The 18,285-nt window shown below is 51.1% G+C and overlaps 1 protein-coding gene across 3 annotated transcripts in view; it reads left to right on the top strand.

Moving 5' to 3' along the window:
- The window catches only part of GABBR2 (gamma-aminobutyric acid type B receptor subunit 2), a 330,747-nt gene that overhangs the window by 90,117 nt on the left and 222,345 nt on the right, over nt 1–18,285 (top strand). For all 3 annotated transcript variants that reach the window (XM_070251235.1, XM_023629734.2, XM_070251236.1), the window contains one exon: nt 14,352–14,489. In XM_070251235.1, coding sequence (XP_070107336.1) covers nt 14,352–14,489 — 138 coding nt within the window. The remainder of the gene's footprint in view (nt 1–14,351; nt 14,490–18,285) is intronic.

The following is an 18,285-nucleotide window of genomic DNA, read 5'->3' as shown; positions in this document are numbered from 1 at the left end:
GGAAGCTAGGAGTGCCCTCCCCCTCTGAGGCTGCCCTTCCTCTTGTCTCGAATTTGACCCCTCTCTGTGCCCCTCTTGCTGCCCTGCCTTGGCTCCTGCCATCTCCCTCCGGACCCCTCCCCCTGCCCTGCCTCTCTTTCCTCTCATAATGCCCTGCAAGTGGTGGCCAGGGTTGTCCATCTCAACCTGATGGCGTCATCACCCTCTCAGCTCTGGTGATGTCACTGTTGGGTTTAAGCCCTTTTAAGAACTGCCCAGGGTTTCATAGGTGGAGAGCTTTTCTGTTTGGGATGATGAAGTAGTTCTGGAAATAGATAGTGGTGATGGTTACATAACATTTGTGTGCACTTGGTGCCACTGAATTGTACACTTAAAAATGGTTAAAAAAACAACCAAACCAAAAGAAAAGTTCCCCAGGGCCCCTGAAGTAGGGTGCAACCCCTTATTCCGGTGCTCAGCTGCCCCAACCTGCTGTCCGGTCCCACCTCTCATCTCTCCCGCTCACCCGCCGCGTCTCCGGCTCAGAGAGCCCTCGCTGTCCTGAGACTTACCCCACTTTTCCTGTCTCCCGACCTCTCCTGGAATTTCGGGATTAGAATCCATTGCTTTACCTGGTGAAATCCTCCTTTCTGCAGCATCCTCCTGCAGGCTTCTGACCGAACGCCCGCAGGGACAGGCCGCCCACTGCTCCTCAGGGCATCTTACCCGTCTACGGACCGCTCGGACTCTGAGAGACAGAGTTGAGGTTTGGAGTGTGATGGGCTGGGTGCGAGTCCTGGCTTCGCGATTTACTAGTCGAGTGACCTTGAGCTTGTCAGTTAAGCTCTCTGAACTTGTGCTTTCCCCTCTGTTGAATGAGGGATAATGATGGCGTCTACCTCATAGGGTCTCAGTGGATATTAAATGAGATACATTATGAATAGTAAAGGAGAGCATGCATGTAAAGACTCTGCTGGCACATAGGTCAGTGCTAAAGGAATGTTGGCTTGATGTGTATAAATGGAACCAGAATCTGGCCTGGAGCACAAACAAAACACCAACTGTCAGAGTGGGAAGGGGTCTCGGAGAGCAGCTGTGGCTGAGTACGTTCCCTGACACCCAGTTCCCCTCTCCTCTGGCCAAGTTGACCTTGGGTCCCGGTCCTTGGGTGCGGCCGGGTCTGGCCAGTGAGTTCCATTGAATCGCTGGTTGAACCTCTCCTGAGCCTTCTTTGTCCTTCTCCCTCGGCAACTGGCGGCATTCAAAATGGCGATTGTTCCATCCGCTTGGACCCCTGAGTGACTATGATGTGTCAAGATCTCCTTGCTGAGAGAGCAATCGACTTTTTCTGGGGTCTGCCACTGAGATTTGGCAGGTGTTTGTTGCCACAGTGGAGCCTAGCCTTTCCCGACTGATAAACCCGCTTGTGCACCTTCCTGTGTTGTAGGTGGAGCCCAGGTGAGGAGGAGGTCACAGGGCGCGGCAGCCCCAGGCCCTGTGCCTGACACAGCTGGCTCTACCCTCTCTTTGGTCTCTTTCCTCATTGGTCTTCCCCATCCCTGAGCTCCCGTTAGGGAGGCTGTTGAGACCGACCCGTTTGACTGGGTCCCGTGGACACCATGCGCTGGTCAAACCCAAGCCTCAGAGCCCCTTAGTTCACGAGCCCCTGAGAGGTGAGCTCCGCTGTGAACACACGTCCTTCCCAGGGGTGCCGGGCCCGGTTGCTCATCAAGCCTCACACCTGGGCGGCTGCCCCCACCTCCCAGCTGGCCTCCTCCTTCCCCATCGGGCCTGCCTTCTGTAACCAGCGGCCAGAGCATCTGCGTAAAGATGGCTTCCATCTTGGCCCTCCTCTGATCAAAGTTCTGCAGTGACTCCTGCTGCCTAAAGGAAAGAAACCACACCCTGCCTGGTGGTCAAGGTCCCCAGGGTTCTGGCTTGAGCCCGTCTGACCCCACCCATCCCTTCTCCTGCCACAGCCCTTCTCCACCCTGTGCTCCTGCCGCAGAGGCAGACGCTCGTCTCTCCTCCCTGCCCTGCGCTTCCTGCCTCCCAGCCTTTGCTCACACTGGCCTCTCTGCTTGGTGTGCCCTCCTACCACCCTCGGTCTCTTCCTTATCTTACAAGGCTCAGCTCGAACGCCACCTCCTCCAAGAAGTATTGGCAGAATACCTCAGTGTGATTGCATATTCCTTCCTTTTTGCATGACTTGTGTTTCTTCCATAGTTCCCGCTCTTACCCTGCCTTATGTGATGGTTTTTTGTTTCAGTCTTCTCTCCCCCACTGCAGTGAGAGCTCCCTGTGTCCCCAGCACCTGTGCAGGATCTGGCTCTTAATCCTGCCCTCATGAATGGTGATGGAATGAACATGTGTTTATAACACTGGATCCAAACCTCCATGACACCTCGTACCACATTTTACTTCATTATTTCTACGTCTCTCACCTCCTGTGGATTATAAGCCCCCTGAGGGCAGGGACCACGTGTCACCTGTCTCATACCCCTGTACCTAGCCCAGGCCCTCGGCAATCGTTGAGCCAGTGCACCCTCTGAAGAGCACAATGTAGAGGCACATGTCAGGGAGAAAGGCATGGAGATGGCTCGGTGGCACGTAGCTGGAGTGCCGTCACTCCTCAGCGGGGGACCCAGGCCCCCGTCTCCAGGGGAAGGGATGACAACCTGTGATATTTGTGCAAACCTGCAGAAGGGAGCCCCCCCACCCCCCGCCAACAGGCGGCTTGCACACGCTTTGCTTTTGTGACCCTGACTCTTAAAAATGTCACACTTGCATATGTGGGGGGACTCATTGACAGCTAATTAGGAAACGCAGTTTGTATCTACCAGTCTTTGACAAACATTTGATAAATTGGGGAGCTGGCTCTGCCGGTCAGAAGAAGAGAGGTGCGCTGTGGCTCCATCGTCCTCCGGTCACACAGTCTGCAGCCGCCAAGAATTCAGAGGAACAGCTTTGGGGAGAAGACAGAAATGCCAGTTGTCGTCGGTATCTGGGATGGACAGTCTGGCTCCCTGGAGACTTTTAGAAGCAGATGGTCTGTCCGTCATGCTGGGGAGGGCGTGTGAAGAGCTCAAGATGGCTGCAGTTGAGCTCTCTGGGACAGAGCTATAGACAGGACTCCTTTTCTTTCAGGTTGTGGCCACCAGCGGGGCCTGCATCCACCATCAGCAATAATTTCGTCCAGCCAATATGTATTAAACACCTGTCTGGAGCTGGGCCCTTCACTGGGCACAGAGGGACTTAGGGGACTAAGATGGCTCAGGGCAGCAGATCTGAGCTGTCTCTGGTTATGGCCCTTGAATTCTGGTGTCACGTCAGTGTCTTGAATGATAGGGGGAAATTTTAAATGTATAGCATACTTTCTTTCTACCTTTTCCCATAATCTTTTTTGTCTCTCTTTAAATTCTTTTTGCCTTTCTCTAGTAGGTTCCCCAGGTGTGTTGATTTCTTATGTTTCAAAATTCTTACAGCAGGCGGTAAGAACGTTTGTAAAGTGTAGCCGATGCGGTCTGAGTGCAGGAGCAGACACCCCCATACGCCAGGGCTTAATGTAGGAAGGTGCTTGCTTGCTCATGTCACAGTCGAGTGCAGGTCGGAGGGCTGTGTTGGCCGGGTCCCCCCGGGAAGCAGGTGCCCAGACAGAGGTGCACCCGGACAAGTGCCTGTGAAAGAACGAGGGCAGAGGGAGCGGAGATGGGCGTGTCTTCAGGCTGCGGGCAGGGCTGACTCCTGGGAAGGGCGAGGGCGGAGGAAGAGGGTGGGGAGGAAGACACTCGGGCAGCAGCCCCGCTCTGAGACAGCCGCAGCCCAACCGAAGGGCCCAGGGTCCGCGCATGGCGGAGTCTCGTGCTGGCAAGAAGTGGGGAGCAGCTAGTTCACTGACATGTGCAGTCAGGGGTCGGGATGCCGGAAGGAGCGAGGCGGATCCCCGGGCCAGGCCCCCGGAGCCTGTCGGCTTGTGAGGTGGCCCTCTTTGTGACGGCTTTTCTTGGTGGCCACAGGGACGTGGGGTTGGGGGAGCCGCATGGCTTCTAGGTCCTTGGAGGAGCACCGAGTGCCCGTGGATGGTTTTATAGTCCGATCCCGGGCATGGTGCACATCACCTTTGCTTGCATTTCATTGCCCAAAACTCAGTGGTCACACCTAATTGCAGGAGAGGCTGGGGGGTGGGAGGGGTATGCCCAGGCAGAAAAACAACCCAGACATCATGGAGCATGGATTCAGAGTCTGAATCCCAACTCTGCCTCTTGCATACTGTGTCAAATGGGCAAATTACTCACTTCTCTGACCCTCAGTTTCTTCATCTATTAAATATGGATAATAATAATTGGATGTACTTCATAGGGCTGTTGTGAGGATTAAGTGGGTTAATAAATATGAAGAAATCAGAACAGCACCTACCACAAATAAATGCTATAGAAGGGCTTGCTGTCTTATTATTATTAGTCTTCTTATTTTCAAATTTAATATGTCAGTAAATGTTTCTTGAGTATCTACTCTGTTCAAGGAATTTTTATATGTCACTTATTTCTCCTGGCACTTAGGAGATGCTCAGAAAATGTCTGAATGGGTTAATTTCAATGGAAAAACAGTATAGTGTGTGTTTAATTCAGCTGGCCATGGTTTTGGGCTAATTTTTAACGTGATTTAGCAATTATACATGTAGAGTCCTGTGCTTTGGCTCAGAATGTCAACCACAGAAGAACAGAAAGAGGGAGGTTTAAACGGTTGAGGAGGCATCCTGGGTGTGAAAAGGTGACCAGTGTGTCCTTGTGAAAGTCATACGTGCTTTAAAAAATTCAAGGAAACAAATAGGCACAAAGAAGAGAGTAAAAAATCACCCCAAATCTCCCCATTTTTAACGTGAGATGACTCTCATTCCAGACATCTCTTTGTGCATACGTTATAAGGAGAGAGACGGACAGAAATAATTTTATAAAATGAGGTCATTGCATGCTATTTAAATTGACGTTAGATTTCATTTATTTAAATGTAACAGGATAAAATAAGGAAAAGTAAAGCAGAACGAGCTGCTCAACATTAAACAATTTCGCCTTCATTACAGAAAATACTTGTTTCTAATGTATCTAAGAGAATAAAAGAGTATGAAAAGCAGTGAGGTTAGAGTCCTGGCTTTTCAACGCCAGCTTTCAATTTCAGATGCTATCGATTAAAGTCTTTCTCTGGAAGAAGAGGAAATTAGCAATCTTTCAACTGCCTTTCCTGCTCCCACCTTCTGAGTTCTGTGTTGCATTATCATCTTCCCTTTGCTGGGGGCTCAGTGTGAAGTGGATCCAGCTCTCACATCGCTCGTAGTATCACGAGCTCTCCATTCCAGAGACTATGTTTTGGTTCATCTTGTGGTTGGCTGCATTTTATCATCACGTAGTTTCTTTTTCTTTTTCTTCCCAGGAAAGCTTCATAGGTGTTCTGTTGTCGAGATTATGCGTGCTGATCTAGTAGTTTTTACTAAGAGTAAGCTCTGTGTGGAGTAGGTGCAGGTAGAAAGACTGCATCTGAGGCTGCATTAATAAAGTCACGCCCAGAATGCGGGAGGTGATCTTTTCATTCAGTTTACATTGTGGCTAGATGTGCTCTGAGCACATCAGTAAGGAAAAGACAAACAACCCAGCAGAAAAATGGGCAAAGTTGCCAGTCTAAAAGAGGAAACAGAAACACCTATAAACATCTGAAAGGATGGTGTATCCTATCTAATCATCAGAAACATACAAATCAAAACGGCCCACAAGATGGACAAAAATTAGTCAGTAAGGATGTGGAGTAGTGAGATCTCACAAACACTGCTGGTGGGGGTGTAAGTGGATAAAACCACTTGGAGAAAATGTGGGAAATCCTGTGATTCCATGATTCCATTTCCAAGTTTACACCCTGGAGAAGCTCTGCCTGTGTGTGCCAGAAGGCACATAGAAATGTATAGAAGTGTTCAGCCATCCTGCTTACAACAGCAACCAAACCAAACACTGGAAACAACCCAAGTGTCCATCAACTGGGGAATTAACGAACCGACCATGACATAGTCACACAATGGAATACTGCACAGCTCTGAAAATGGATGAACTACGGCTATGTTCAGCACAACAATCTCACAAACATAATGATTAGCCATCAAGGCAAGTTTCAGGCAAAACACAGAGCGTGATTCCACTTATATATACACTCAAAAACAAGTAAAATTAAGTGATATAGTGTTTAGGAAACATATGCAAATAATAAAATAATAAAGAAAAGCAAAGAAGGATAAACACAAAATTCAGACGAGGGTCCCCCCGGGGGAAGGAGGCGTATGTCCAAGGTGGGCACACAGGGCCTTCAACATGAGCTGGGTGTTGGTTATACTGTATGTTCATGTGACTAACTTTCATACTTTATATGTTACACGTATATTCTTTTCTATGAGTGAAATATTTCATAATGACAAATTCTGATGTAAAGTAAAACAGTGCTCTGAAGTGACACTGCCTGGAATTGAATCCTTACCATCCACGTGAACTTGGGCAAGTTATGTAACTTTTATGGACCTCGGTTTCCTTCTCTGGTTGATGGAGCTATAACAGTGCCTACCTTATAACGACGTGAGGCATGACTAGGGTAATTGACGGGAGGTTCTTGGCGCCGTGCCTACCGTGTCATGAGCGCACAGGCTGTGTTGGCTAGCGCTGCTTTTCTGTGAGGGCAGGCAGAAGTACTCGGAGGTGCGTCCTGGAAACATCTATCCTCCAAAGCCTTCCCAGAGGACACTCACAGCTCACAGAGGAGGACAGTCTGAAACTGTGTCCTACGCAGATGATTAGAAGAGCAGATTGGGGCCAGCCCAGTGGCTGAGTGGTTAAGTTCATGCTCTCTGCTTTGGGGCCCAGGGTTTCCCGGGTTCGGATCCTGGACATGGACATGGCACTGCTCGTCAGGCCACGTTGAGGCGGCGTCCCACATAGCAGAGCTATAAGGACCTACAACTAGAATATGCACCTATGCACTGGGGGGCTTTGGGGAGAAGGAAAAAAAGAAGATTAGCAACAGATGTTAGCTCAGGGCCAATCTCTAAAAAAAAATGAAGAGCTGAGGGTCGTTTGGCTGAAGGCGTCTTGTGGAGTCAGGCGGGCTGAGTTTAGGTGTCTGAACGGCTCCCACGGGGAGGATGGTGTGTGTTCTGTGAGGTTCTGGAGCGGGGATGGGCACACTACGGCCCATGACCCAAGTCTGACTGCCGCCTGTTTTTGTAAATAACATTTTGTTGGGTGCAGCCACGCTCATTCGTTTATGTATTGTCTGGGGCTGCTTTTGCACTACGAAGGATTGAGAAGTTGCAGCAGAGTCCATATGGCCCACAAAGCCTAAAACATTTACTGCCAGGCCCTTTATGAGAAACATTTGCTGACCTTTGCTCTAGAATGAGAACTTGGAACAGAGACTGCAGAAGGAGCATGATTTCAAGACCAAAATAAGCACTTTCCTAAGAAGCAGAGCTGACCAATGCCACATTCGCTCCCTGGTGAGGAAGTGAGACCCCTGGCACTGGAGGCATGGAAGCAGATGCTGACTGCTACTTGATGCACGGGGAGGACTTTGTACCGGGGGCAGGATGGACACATTAGCTTTTAAATTCGCCTTCGATTCTGAAATTCTGTACAGAGTAATTTCCGGTTTCAAATTGGTCGTTATTAACTCTGACATTTTCTTGACATTTTTACATTTTAACTCTCAGGAACATTTTCTTTGAAAGTTTTAAGTCAAAAAAGTATTTTAATTCTTTAAAGATGAGATTTAAATGAAAATGGATTTTATCCGAGAGTTCTACTTTTTCATTTAAAAAAATTGATTTTCATGGCTTTTGGATCTGTTCCCATTTATAGGTGCTGAATTTTAAGAGCCCATATGTGCCAATTAGAATTTCTCGGTGACAAGACTGTCCTTACAGGGAAGGAGAGCCATCGGGAGTGAGACAGTGGAGGGGAGTTTGGAGGTAGAGACCATGAGCTACGTTAGACGTGGAGTCATTGAAAGGCAAGGAGGAAGAATGCTGGCGAGAAGAGGGGAGGGACGGAGGGCAGCAGCTGTTGAGGGCCTACTATGTGTCAGAGCCCCATGGCCAAGGGGCGACACAGTGCGTGAGAGGCTGCAGCAGGTCCCTAAGCTTTGAACTACTGCCTGAGAAGGTGAACGGTGATGGGGTTACCTCCCCACCTGCCGTCAGATGTGGCCACCCGTCAAACCCCCTCTAGACATGAGTGAGGGGGAGTTCTTAGTGGGGGAGGTGGAGGGAGAAAGAGAACATGATAAAGCCAGTAGCTTTCTTCCAGGACACCAGAACCCTTACAGGGGCTCTGAGAACAATCCATCAAAAGACAAATTGCTCGAAGAGAACGTGCCATAAATAATTTCTCAGAATGATGGTTTTGCCTGGTGACCAGCTCACTAGAAGCCATCTGACAGACACCTTAAATGGGGGATAGAAAAGCTCCAGCGTTTCCCTGGCTCTTGCAGGGCCGGGCCCGACGTCCACACGACGAGGACGGTCATGGGCAGGCGGTAGGGGAACATCGCCTGGCGCAGTGCTCAGGGAGGACTGCAGCGTGGGGTACGGGTGAACCTGACCTTCACCTGAGCCACAAGGACAAATCCTTGTGAGACGGCCGTGTGAAACGTCTGCAAGGAATCCCTCGGGAGACACAAGCTTGGAGGAGTTCCCCGGGATTTGGCGCATTGACCACCAGGCAAACTGGGGGGCAGTGGGTTAATTTCAGCCAGTGGCCTGTGGTGTGTGCTCCCGTGACTGGCTCATCCGGCCTCTCCCGGGGACACTCATCTGCCCTTCCCGAGGCCAGAGACCAAAATCATACATGGGAAGGGACCTCCGGGTCATCTCCTTCATGGTCCCCAAACATTTTTTGCTACTGGCACTGAAATTCTCTTTTCAAATGAAGTATTATGTGGAACCTTGACGCCGTACATAGAACAGAGACAAGGAGAGCTGCTGGGCGAAGTGAAGGCCAGGAGCCCAGAGCCCCTCTCGCTGGCCCCAAACACCTCTGCTGGCTCCTAGGTCCCTGAGGGACTGCGTTTAAAAACCTCCAAGCTGGGGCCGGCCCGGTGGCGCAGCGGTTAAGTTCGCACGTTCCGCTTCTCGGCGGCCCGGGGTTCGCTGGTTCGGATCCTGGGTGCGGACATGGCACTGCTTGGCAGCCATGCTGTGGTAGGCATCCCACGTATAAACTAGAGGAAGATGGGCACAGATGTTAGCTCAGAGCCAGGCTTCCTCAGCAAAAAGAGGAGGACTGGCAGTAGTTAGCTGAGGGCTAATCTTCCTCAAAAAAAAATAAATAAATAAAAACCCACAAAAAAAATAAAATAAAAACCTCCAGGGGCTGGCCCCGTGGCCGAGCGGTTAAGTTCGCGCGCTCCGCTGCAGGCGGCCCAGTGTTTCGTTGGTTCGAATCCTGGGCGCGGACATGACACTGCTCGTCGAACCACGCTGAGGCAGCGTCCCACATGCCACAACTAGAAGAACCCACAACAAAGAATATACAACTATGTACCGGGGGGCTTTGGGGAGAAAAAGGAAAAAATAAAATCTTTAAAAAAAAAAAAATATATAAAAACCTCCAAGCTGGTCCAGCCACAAAGTCGCAGCTGTGGTCAGCTGGAAAGTCCATCTCTTTGGGACACTAATCATGTCTTAGAAATGAAGATGAGGGAATAACATCTAAAAGGGACAGATCCGTCCGTGTGATTTTTATTTTGTTATTCACCGCAAATGTGCTCTCTGGGGCAGCTGGGGCAAAGTGCCTGGTGCCCAGGAATTGTTTCTCTGCCTCAGGGCAAGAGTGCTGGTCAGGAGGAGGCCTGGGCCTGCGGCATTAACCCGGGGGGAGTGGTCCTTTCTAGAACGCTGCCAGCTTTAGCCTTCCCTTCGCCGTTGAGCTGAGTTCTCTAGATTATCAAGAAAACCCTGAATTTGGAGTCCCGAAATCCCTTGCCTAATCCTGAAAGGACAGTGGCCAAGTCCCCTCAGCTCTCGGGTCCGCAGGGTCTCCTTCCGAAAATGAGGACGCGGGGCTGGCTAGAGGAGCGATGCCCACACGTCTGGACTTCACGCACCAGGAGGGGCTGAAGGAACAGAGTCGGGGTGGGCATGGAACAGAAACCTACCTAGGGTGGAAAACCTTTTATTTTGCCACATTAGGACATTAAAAACAAAATCCTTCTACCATCTGTAATTTTATAGCAGAAAAACATTTCAACACCATACAAACCATGAAGGATCTTGTCTATAAATTAAGGATAGTTCTTTAAATGGAATACATTTAACTTTGAGGAAAATCTCACTGTATCGTTTTTCTCATTTTACGTCTCTGTATTAGTTTTCTATGGCGGCTATAACAGATTACCACAAATTTAGTGGTTTAAACCACAGCCATGTGTGTTCTCACGGTCCATAGGCCCTGCCTGATGGCTGGCCCTCTGCCTGGGGCTTCACATGGCCAAGATCAAGGTGTTGGCTGGGCTGGCTTCTTCTCTGGAGCCTCAGCTCCTTCAGGTCGCTGGCACAATTCAGTTTCTTGTGATTGAAGGACTGAGGTCCCCATTTCCTTGACATGTGGCCCCGTTCATCTTCAAGCCAACGATGGCACCTCAAGTTCATCTCATGCTTTGAATCTCTGATTTCCCCTCTGCCACCAGCCAAGAGGCCTCTGCTTCTCAGGGCTGTGTGGTTACCTGGGCCTCCTGGATAATTCCGAGTTGGCAGATTAGCATCCTTGATCACATCTGCAAGTCCCTTTTGCCAGGTAACGTAACATGTTCGTGAGAGTGAGACCAAGGGGCAGAGGGCACGGGGCCAACATTCTGCCCTCCACACGTAGTCTGGTGAGGACTGAGTCAGACAAGCACTTGCCAACACTGGGGGATTCTTCCAGCTCCAACACTGGCTGTCAGGTATTCTCAGACTTTTGAGTTGACACTGTCAGAAGTTGCATATTGGTGAGACGCCGGGACGTCATTACTAATGCAGAGTCTTGCATGGACTAGGTACTGGCGAAATGTCTGCTGAGCAAACGAGTATTAATAACTTCATTATTGCTAATATTATTTTAATGCAACTTTGATTATAAATCTTGGGGCACTGTGTTATCACTGTCATTAGCTATGGATTAGAAAACAAGCTAAAATCGTTACAGGAATGTATTAAAATGGGAGTGATTCAGTAAATCATGGTAGAAGCAATTGAAACATGAACCCCTCTATTAATCTGCTTGTGCTCGGCTGAGGGTGGGACGAGTCGCTTTCCATCAGGGAACAGACACGAGTAGAGGGCCCAGGAAGCAAGAAGGACCGCCTCTTCCTTCCTCCCTCCCTCTCGTTCTCCTTCCTTCCTTCCCTTCGTTCTCTCCTTTTCTCTTTCTCTTTCTTTCTGGGCAAAAAAAATTAACTTGGCCAATTTAAAAATTAAATTAAAATTTAAAATTTGAATTCTTTCCCGATTCTCTGAGGGCTACAGTCCGCCTCCCCAGCCTGGCGTCCAGAGCCCCCAAGCCTGGGCCCAGGCCTCTGCCTCATCCCAGCCCCAGGGCCCTACCCCCAACCACAGCCCAGCTCTGCCTCCCACTAGCGCTGAGCTCTGTCCACCCTGTGACATGGCCACCCGTGCCCCTGTGTCACTGCCTCCACCAGAGAGGGAGCGCCAGCAGCCAGGAACGCATCAGACTGATTCTTCTCTCCCCGTCAACCCCACTGTGGGTGTCGGTGCAAGAGATCTGTCAATAAATGAAGAGGGAGCAGCAAATACTAACCCACTGTGAGCCCACATTATGGCCATTTAAGGGGCAGGGAGGGTGGAGCAGAAAGAAAGGGGAGAGCCAGAATGGAGAGGAAGACACAAGTAAAGAGAGACGTGGAAGTAGAAAAAGAGGGGAGAAGCAGATGGGGAAAATGTCCTGCTCCTTCAGGCAGCCGACAGATCCTTCCTGAGCCCTCACGGAGGACTCTGTGTAAACTCGGGGGGGGACGCAGTGGAAACAGTGACAAAAACCCTCGCCCTCAGGGGGCTCACATTCTGACACACAGGCAAACGAAAATAGAGATGATTTCAGATCATTTTAGGAACTATGTTAGGGCATTAAATAGGGTGGCATGATAGAGTGACTGGGGTGGGGACCATTTTGGGTAGGGGGACGGTGACGACTTCTCTGAGGAGGAGACAGCTATGCTGAGACCTGAACGATCAGGAGGAGTGAACCAGGCTGAGAACCAAGTGAATATTGTTCCGCCAAGAAAACAGCAAATGCAAAGGCCCAGAGGCAGGAAGGAAATTGTTTTCCATTTCAAGGAACAAAGAGGAGACCAGTGAGGCTGTCCCCATGAGCCAGGGACAGTGGAGGGAGATGAGGTCAGAGTGGGAGGCTGGGCTGGGTCCTGTGGCTTCTTGTATCCATTGTGATAGGAGCGTTAAGAATATCATATCAAACTTGTAAATAACACACAGAAGTTATTCTCTGACCAGTTAGTGTAACAGAGCATTTTCTTATGGCATTGCCTAAGGGTCGTCTGACTGGAGGAGTTTAAAGCTCTTCCAGTTCTCTAAAACTAAGATGTGCTGGTTCTCATTGATTTGCTTTTCTGTCCCCAAAGGTGATAGATTTAGTGCCATACGGGATATTAACCTGTTTTGTATCTAATTTAGCAATCTTATTTCTCATTTTTCCATTCACTATAAAAGTCCCTGTTTCTCAAGTTTTCTTTCAAATCCACTTTTGTCATCCCGCAGATCCCCTTATTAATGAGTTAAATAAAAGTTTGACAGGTAGCCAGTATCGATTTTCATGAGAATTATGTTTTTAACCTTTTGAGAATTATATTCTGATAGGAGTTTGGTTTTAAGTGCACAGGAAGCAGGAGAGTGAGAAGGACTAATTTATGTTTTGAAAAGGACCCTCAGACTGCTGGGTGGGACACAGGCTGAACTGGGCTGGGGAGCAGGAAGCCCCTTAGGAGCCCAAGCCGCTGTCGCTGTCGGGGGAGAGCCACCTGCCGCTTGATGAGTGAGGTGAGGTGGGGTGGGGGTGGGAAGTGGGCCATCACTGACTCCCGACAGCCGTGGACCTTGGTCCTCTCATTCGCAGAGGGTCGCTGGGTCCCGTTTCCCCTCTCATCTGTGGGCTCCTCGGCAGGGCCTGTCCAACGTCTGTGCTTCCCCAGCGTCCGGCTGGGCTGCACGCGGAGCACTGCTCGGCGAGTGTTGCTGAAGGAAGTCTCCCCCTTAGACTCACCTTCTTTTTTTATTGTGATAAAATGGACGTAACATAAACCTTACCATTCCGACCATTTGTAAGTGTGCAGTTCAGTGGCATCAAAGATATTCACTGCGTCCTGCCGTCACCGCCATCTCCAGACCGTTCCTGTCTTCCCGAACGGAAACTGGCCCTGTTAAACACTAACTCGGGTTCCCCGTCCTCGGCCCCTGGCAGCCACCCTTCACTTCCCGTCCCTGTGAGCCTGACTCCTCCAGGTGCCTCCGCTCAGTGGGCTCAGGCGATATTTGCCCTTTTGCATCTGGTTGTTTCACTGAGCATAATGTCTTCACTGTTGTAGCATATATCAGAGTTTCCTTCCTTTTAAGGCTGAAAAATCTTCCATTTGTATGTATGTGCTACAGTTTGCCTGTCCATTCATCTCTTGATGGATATTTGGTTTGTTTTCACCTTGGGGCTATTGTGAATAGTGCTGCTGTGAACACAGGGGTCCGAGTAGCTCTTTGAGTCCCCCCGCTTTCAGTTCTTTGGGGTGTACACCCAGAGTGGAGAGCTGGGTCGTGTAGTAATTCTGTTTAACTTTTTGAGCAACTGCAGTGTATGTTTGTGTTGTGTTTTCTAGGGTGGTTGTGCCATTTTACATTCCCACGAGCAGTGCTCAAGAGTTCCAATTTCTCCACATCCTAGTAACAATTGTTATTTTCTGCTTTTTTGACAATAGCCATTCCTGATGGGTGTGGATTCATCTTCTTTTCAAACATAAATGACCTTGGAAAGGGGAGACCCCAGGGGGCGGCCTCCTGGGGCTGGTTCCTCGGTGTGCTCTGAAGGGAGACAGCTGGGGAGCCAGGGGTCCTGGATCTGAGGGCGCTCCGGGTGGGGGGGGGGTAGCCAGGATGGGCTGCTGGGACCCCGCTTCCCTGAGCTCGCAGCAGCCCGGGGCTGGCTTCAGGAGAGGCCCCACGCTGGGAGAGCTGAAACTCAGCAGGTTTCCCGTGAGGAAGGTTCGTTTGCATGAATCCACTGTCGGGCCCTCGCCCTGGGGAAAGCTGCTTCTAATTTGAGCTTTTCTTTCTGTGTGTTGCTCCCCAGTGTGACAACGCAAAAGGGCTGAAAGCCTTCTACGACGCAATAAAATACGGGCCGAACCACCTGATGGTGTTTGGAGGCGTCTGTCCGTCCGTTACGTCCATCATCGCAGAGTCCCTCCAAGGCTGGAATCTGGTGCAGGTAAGGTCAGGGCCACTTTTGGCTGTGGGACTGTCTTTGGTTGGCCACCCATCTTTTGCCAGAATGGCTCCTTGCCCTGATTCAGCCCCACCCCACGCCGACTCTTTCCTGGATGACGACACAGCTTCCACCTGACCCTCCAGCCTGGCCTGGCACAGCCAACACAGGGGGTCTGTAAAAGGTAGCCCTGACACCGCACTGTGTGTTTGAAGTCTTTCAGTGACTCCCTAGCCCGACTCTCATGGCCACCATCATTGGGCCCATTCGCCTCACTCTGTGCCTCAGCCCTTCCAGATGACCCCCATTCCCCAAATGCACCTGGACCTTCAGGCCTTGGCTCTGCTCTCGCTGTTCCTATAACCAGAGGGTCCTTTTTCTGCTCCCTACCAAACCTCCTCCCCCACTGAAATTCTCTGGTCCACTAACACTGCCTTTCTCCTCAGCCAAGCCTCTGCTGGGGCTCCTGGCCAGTTATTCACTCTTTACACTGGCCAATGTTACACATGGTCGAACGCTCCACCAGCGAGTGTATGGTCTGTTGGTGACACTCGGCAGGGCTGGCTGTTATTTGAGAGAGAAGAGTGTACTAAGATGTGACCACATGGGATGAGTGGTGGCCCGTGCAGAGGCCTTACCTCTTTGCTTCATCCATCTATCCATCCACCCATCATCTGGATCCGTCCATCCATCCGTCACTCCATCACCCGTCCATCCATCCAATAAATATAGCAGGCAACTTACTGTGTGCCTAGAATTTTGATGGACACTGAAGATGTAGTGCCAGACTGGACAGACATGATCCCTACCTGCCGGAGCTTCATTCCAGGACGGAAACAGGCAGTAAGCAAGCAGACAGCTAGGTGATAATACTGGGAGCTAACACTGGTGTGACACATATGTCAGGCTGATTACAGAATCCTGTTCTGAGTGCTTATACGCATTAACTCATTTAATCCTTGTAACTGCTCTATGCTGTAGGTGCTATTATCATCCCCATTTTATAGATAAGGAAACTCAGGCACAAGCGGCCATTAACTTGCCCAAGGACCCGCAGCTCACTGGTACTAGAGCCAGGATTTAAATTCAAGCAGTGTGGCCCTTGAGATGAGACTGTGGTCAAGAAACTGGGCTGGGATAAAAATACACAGGATGATGGGGTAAATAGTGACTGCCTTGGGGCAATCACGAAAGGCTTCTCAGAGGTGGTGACATTCGAGTTGAGAGGGAGCTGGTTGGGTGAAGAGCATCCACGTCAGGATGGAATAGCAAATCAGACAGCCTGTGATGGGAAAGAACTGTTAAGGGAACAGAAAAGAGGGCAGTGGGGCTGGAGCGTGGTGGGCTTATCACGGTGGTGAGAGTGAGAATGAAGAGCAGGCCGGAGCCAGACCACAGGGGGATCTGGTTTCACCCTGCTGGCGTTGACTGAGGACCTCCGTGAGTCCAGCCCTGCGCGTGTGGGAAGCTGGGGTAGAGCCGAGAGGAGGTGGGAGCCAGCCTTAGCAGAGGTGTGATGAGCGCAGGCTGGGGTCCCAGGGGAGGACCACCCACTCAGCCCGGGGTCAAGGGAGGCTGCTGAAGGAGGTGATGCAGAGCTGGCTGCGAAGGAGGAGAGGGCGAAGGAGGACGGACAGCTGGCGATGCTGTGGAGGAGGAAGCTGCAGAAGCGGGAGGTGGGGAGCGCTGGCTTGGCGAGGGGAGTCGTCCCCCAGCTGAGCAGGCCGCGCCTAGTGCAGGCCCATGTGGCAGGCGACAGGCAAGGAGGCCCGAGAAGCAGCTGGCGGGCCATGGGGCCGACCTCACCAGTACGGGGGAGCCAGCCTGGCTCACGTGCCCCGGGACCCAGCTCCAGGCCCCACGGGGCCCACCAACGCCGTGACCTCGGTGGAGTCACCCATGGTCTGCCCGCGCTTCCCTTCCTGACGCTGAGGAGCAGCACCCTGCTCCCGGGCCTCAGTGCTCATCGCAGCGTTGGGGCGGTGCAAGGACTGGTTTCCTAGGGCCGCTGTGCGGATTCAGCGACTAAAAAGTGTTGGGAGCTGTGCAGGCACCTCGTGAGCACTGCATGTCCCCGGTTTTATTGCTGTTGCGGCCCCTGCCTGTCTCCTGCTACTCCCCGAGTTGAACACTCCCGCTGCTTAGCATTCTGGGTCTTTCCTGCAACACGGCTCCCACCCATGAAATACCCCGTTCTCCCCGTGTCCAGCGTGGCAAGTCCTACCCGTTCTTAGAGACCAGCTTAAGTGCTGCCTCTTCCAAGAAGCCTTTCCTTACTGCACTATCTAAAGTAGCCCCTCTAGAAATTCTAGAAATTTCTCTCACTTCCTCCTGTTTACTTCTAGCAGAGCTGTACACAGCCCCCGCCCCCCCATGCCTGTCCCTCTCTCAGAGAACAGGTTTAGCTGGGCTGTGCTCCTTGAGGACCGAAACTGGGCCTGAGTTACTCCTGTTCCTCCTGGTGCCTCACACTTCACAGGCGTGTTAGGCGTCTGCTGCATGACCAGCGGGATGGAGGGCGGGAGGAAGGGCTGGAGGGACCGAGGTTCTGCAGATGGATGTTTTGCCCAGACGTGAGCGGCCAAGCTTCCTGGAAAATCCCCACCCAGAGAGGAATGCAGGGAGCTTCCTGACTGTCTCTCAGCCCCGCTTGGAGCCGTCTGCCCCTCGGAATCCTCTGAGGAGCTGCAGGAGCAGGCACACGGTGGAAACTCCCGGCTTGCCAGCCAGAGCTGCCTGGCCGCAGCGTGAGCGAGAACAGCCTCAGGCTTAGACGACTTGACGAGACAGGGAACTGGGTGATGAGCTGGGGATGGCATCCGTTATTTATTGCTGTGTGATGAATCACCCCAAAATTTAGTGGCTTAAGACAACAATAATCATTTATTAATTCACTGTTTCTGTGGGTCAGGAATTCAGACCCACAGAATGGCTCGTGTCTGCTCCATGATGTTTGGGGTCCAGCTGGGGCCTGCAGACTGGGAGCTGGCATCATCTGAAGGCTTCACTGGGGCTGGAGGATCTCCTCCCAAGGTGGCTCCCCGACATGGCTGGCAAGTTGGTGCCTCTCTGTGTAGGTCTCCCCATAGGGCCACTAGAATATCCCCCTGACATAGCAGGTAGCTTCCCCCAAAACGAGCCATCTAGGAGACCAAGGCAGAGTGGCAAAGTCTTTTAGGATCTAGCTTCAGAAGCTGCACGCCGTATTTCTGCTCCATCCTATAAATTAGCTCTTTTTAGTGTGGGGGAGGACGACACAAGCAATAGCAGGAGAAGATCACTGGGGACCATCTTGGAGGCTGGCGACCACAGGAAAGAGGAATTCTCCGAGGAAGGCAGGAGTTCAAGTTGCCCAGTAGGGGAGACTTGATGCTGAGTCTTTCTCTGTTTTGCAGAACTCCTGCTCATCCTTCAAAACCCTGGATAGGTAACACTTCCTCTGTGCTGCCTTCCCTGACTCCTTTCCTTCTGTGCCTCCCATCCCCAGCCCCAAAAGTAAGTTAATTGTTCCCTCCTAAACAATGCCTTCTCGTCAGGGGCCATCTCCCCCAAGGGGGTGAAAATTGGTTCTTGTGGGGAGGAGGCAAAAAAAAAAATCTCACTCATTTTAAGTACAAAGTACAGATATATGTACAGTACATAAACAGATATACAGTATATCTATGGTATTAGAATTTCGTGGGTGGGTGCCAGCCCAGTGGCATAGTGGTTAAGTGTGCGTGTTCTGCTTCAGCAGCCCGGGGTTCACTGGTTCAGATCCTGGATGCGGACCTGAGCACCGCTCATCAAGCCATGCTGG

The sequence above is a fragment of the Equus caballus genome, chromosome 25 (assembly GCF_041296265.1).
Source record: "Equus caballus isolate H_3958 breed thoroughbred chromosome 25, TB-T2T, whole genome shotgun sequence".
NCBI classification, from domain to species: domain Eukaryota; kingdom Metazoa; phylum Chordata; class Mammalia; order Perissodactyla; family Equidae; genus Equus; species Equus caballus.
Note: the sequence above shows the minus strand (reverse complement) of the source record. Positions and strands in the feature narration are given on the sequence as shown.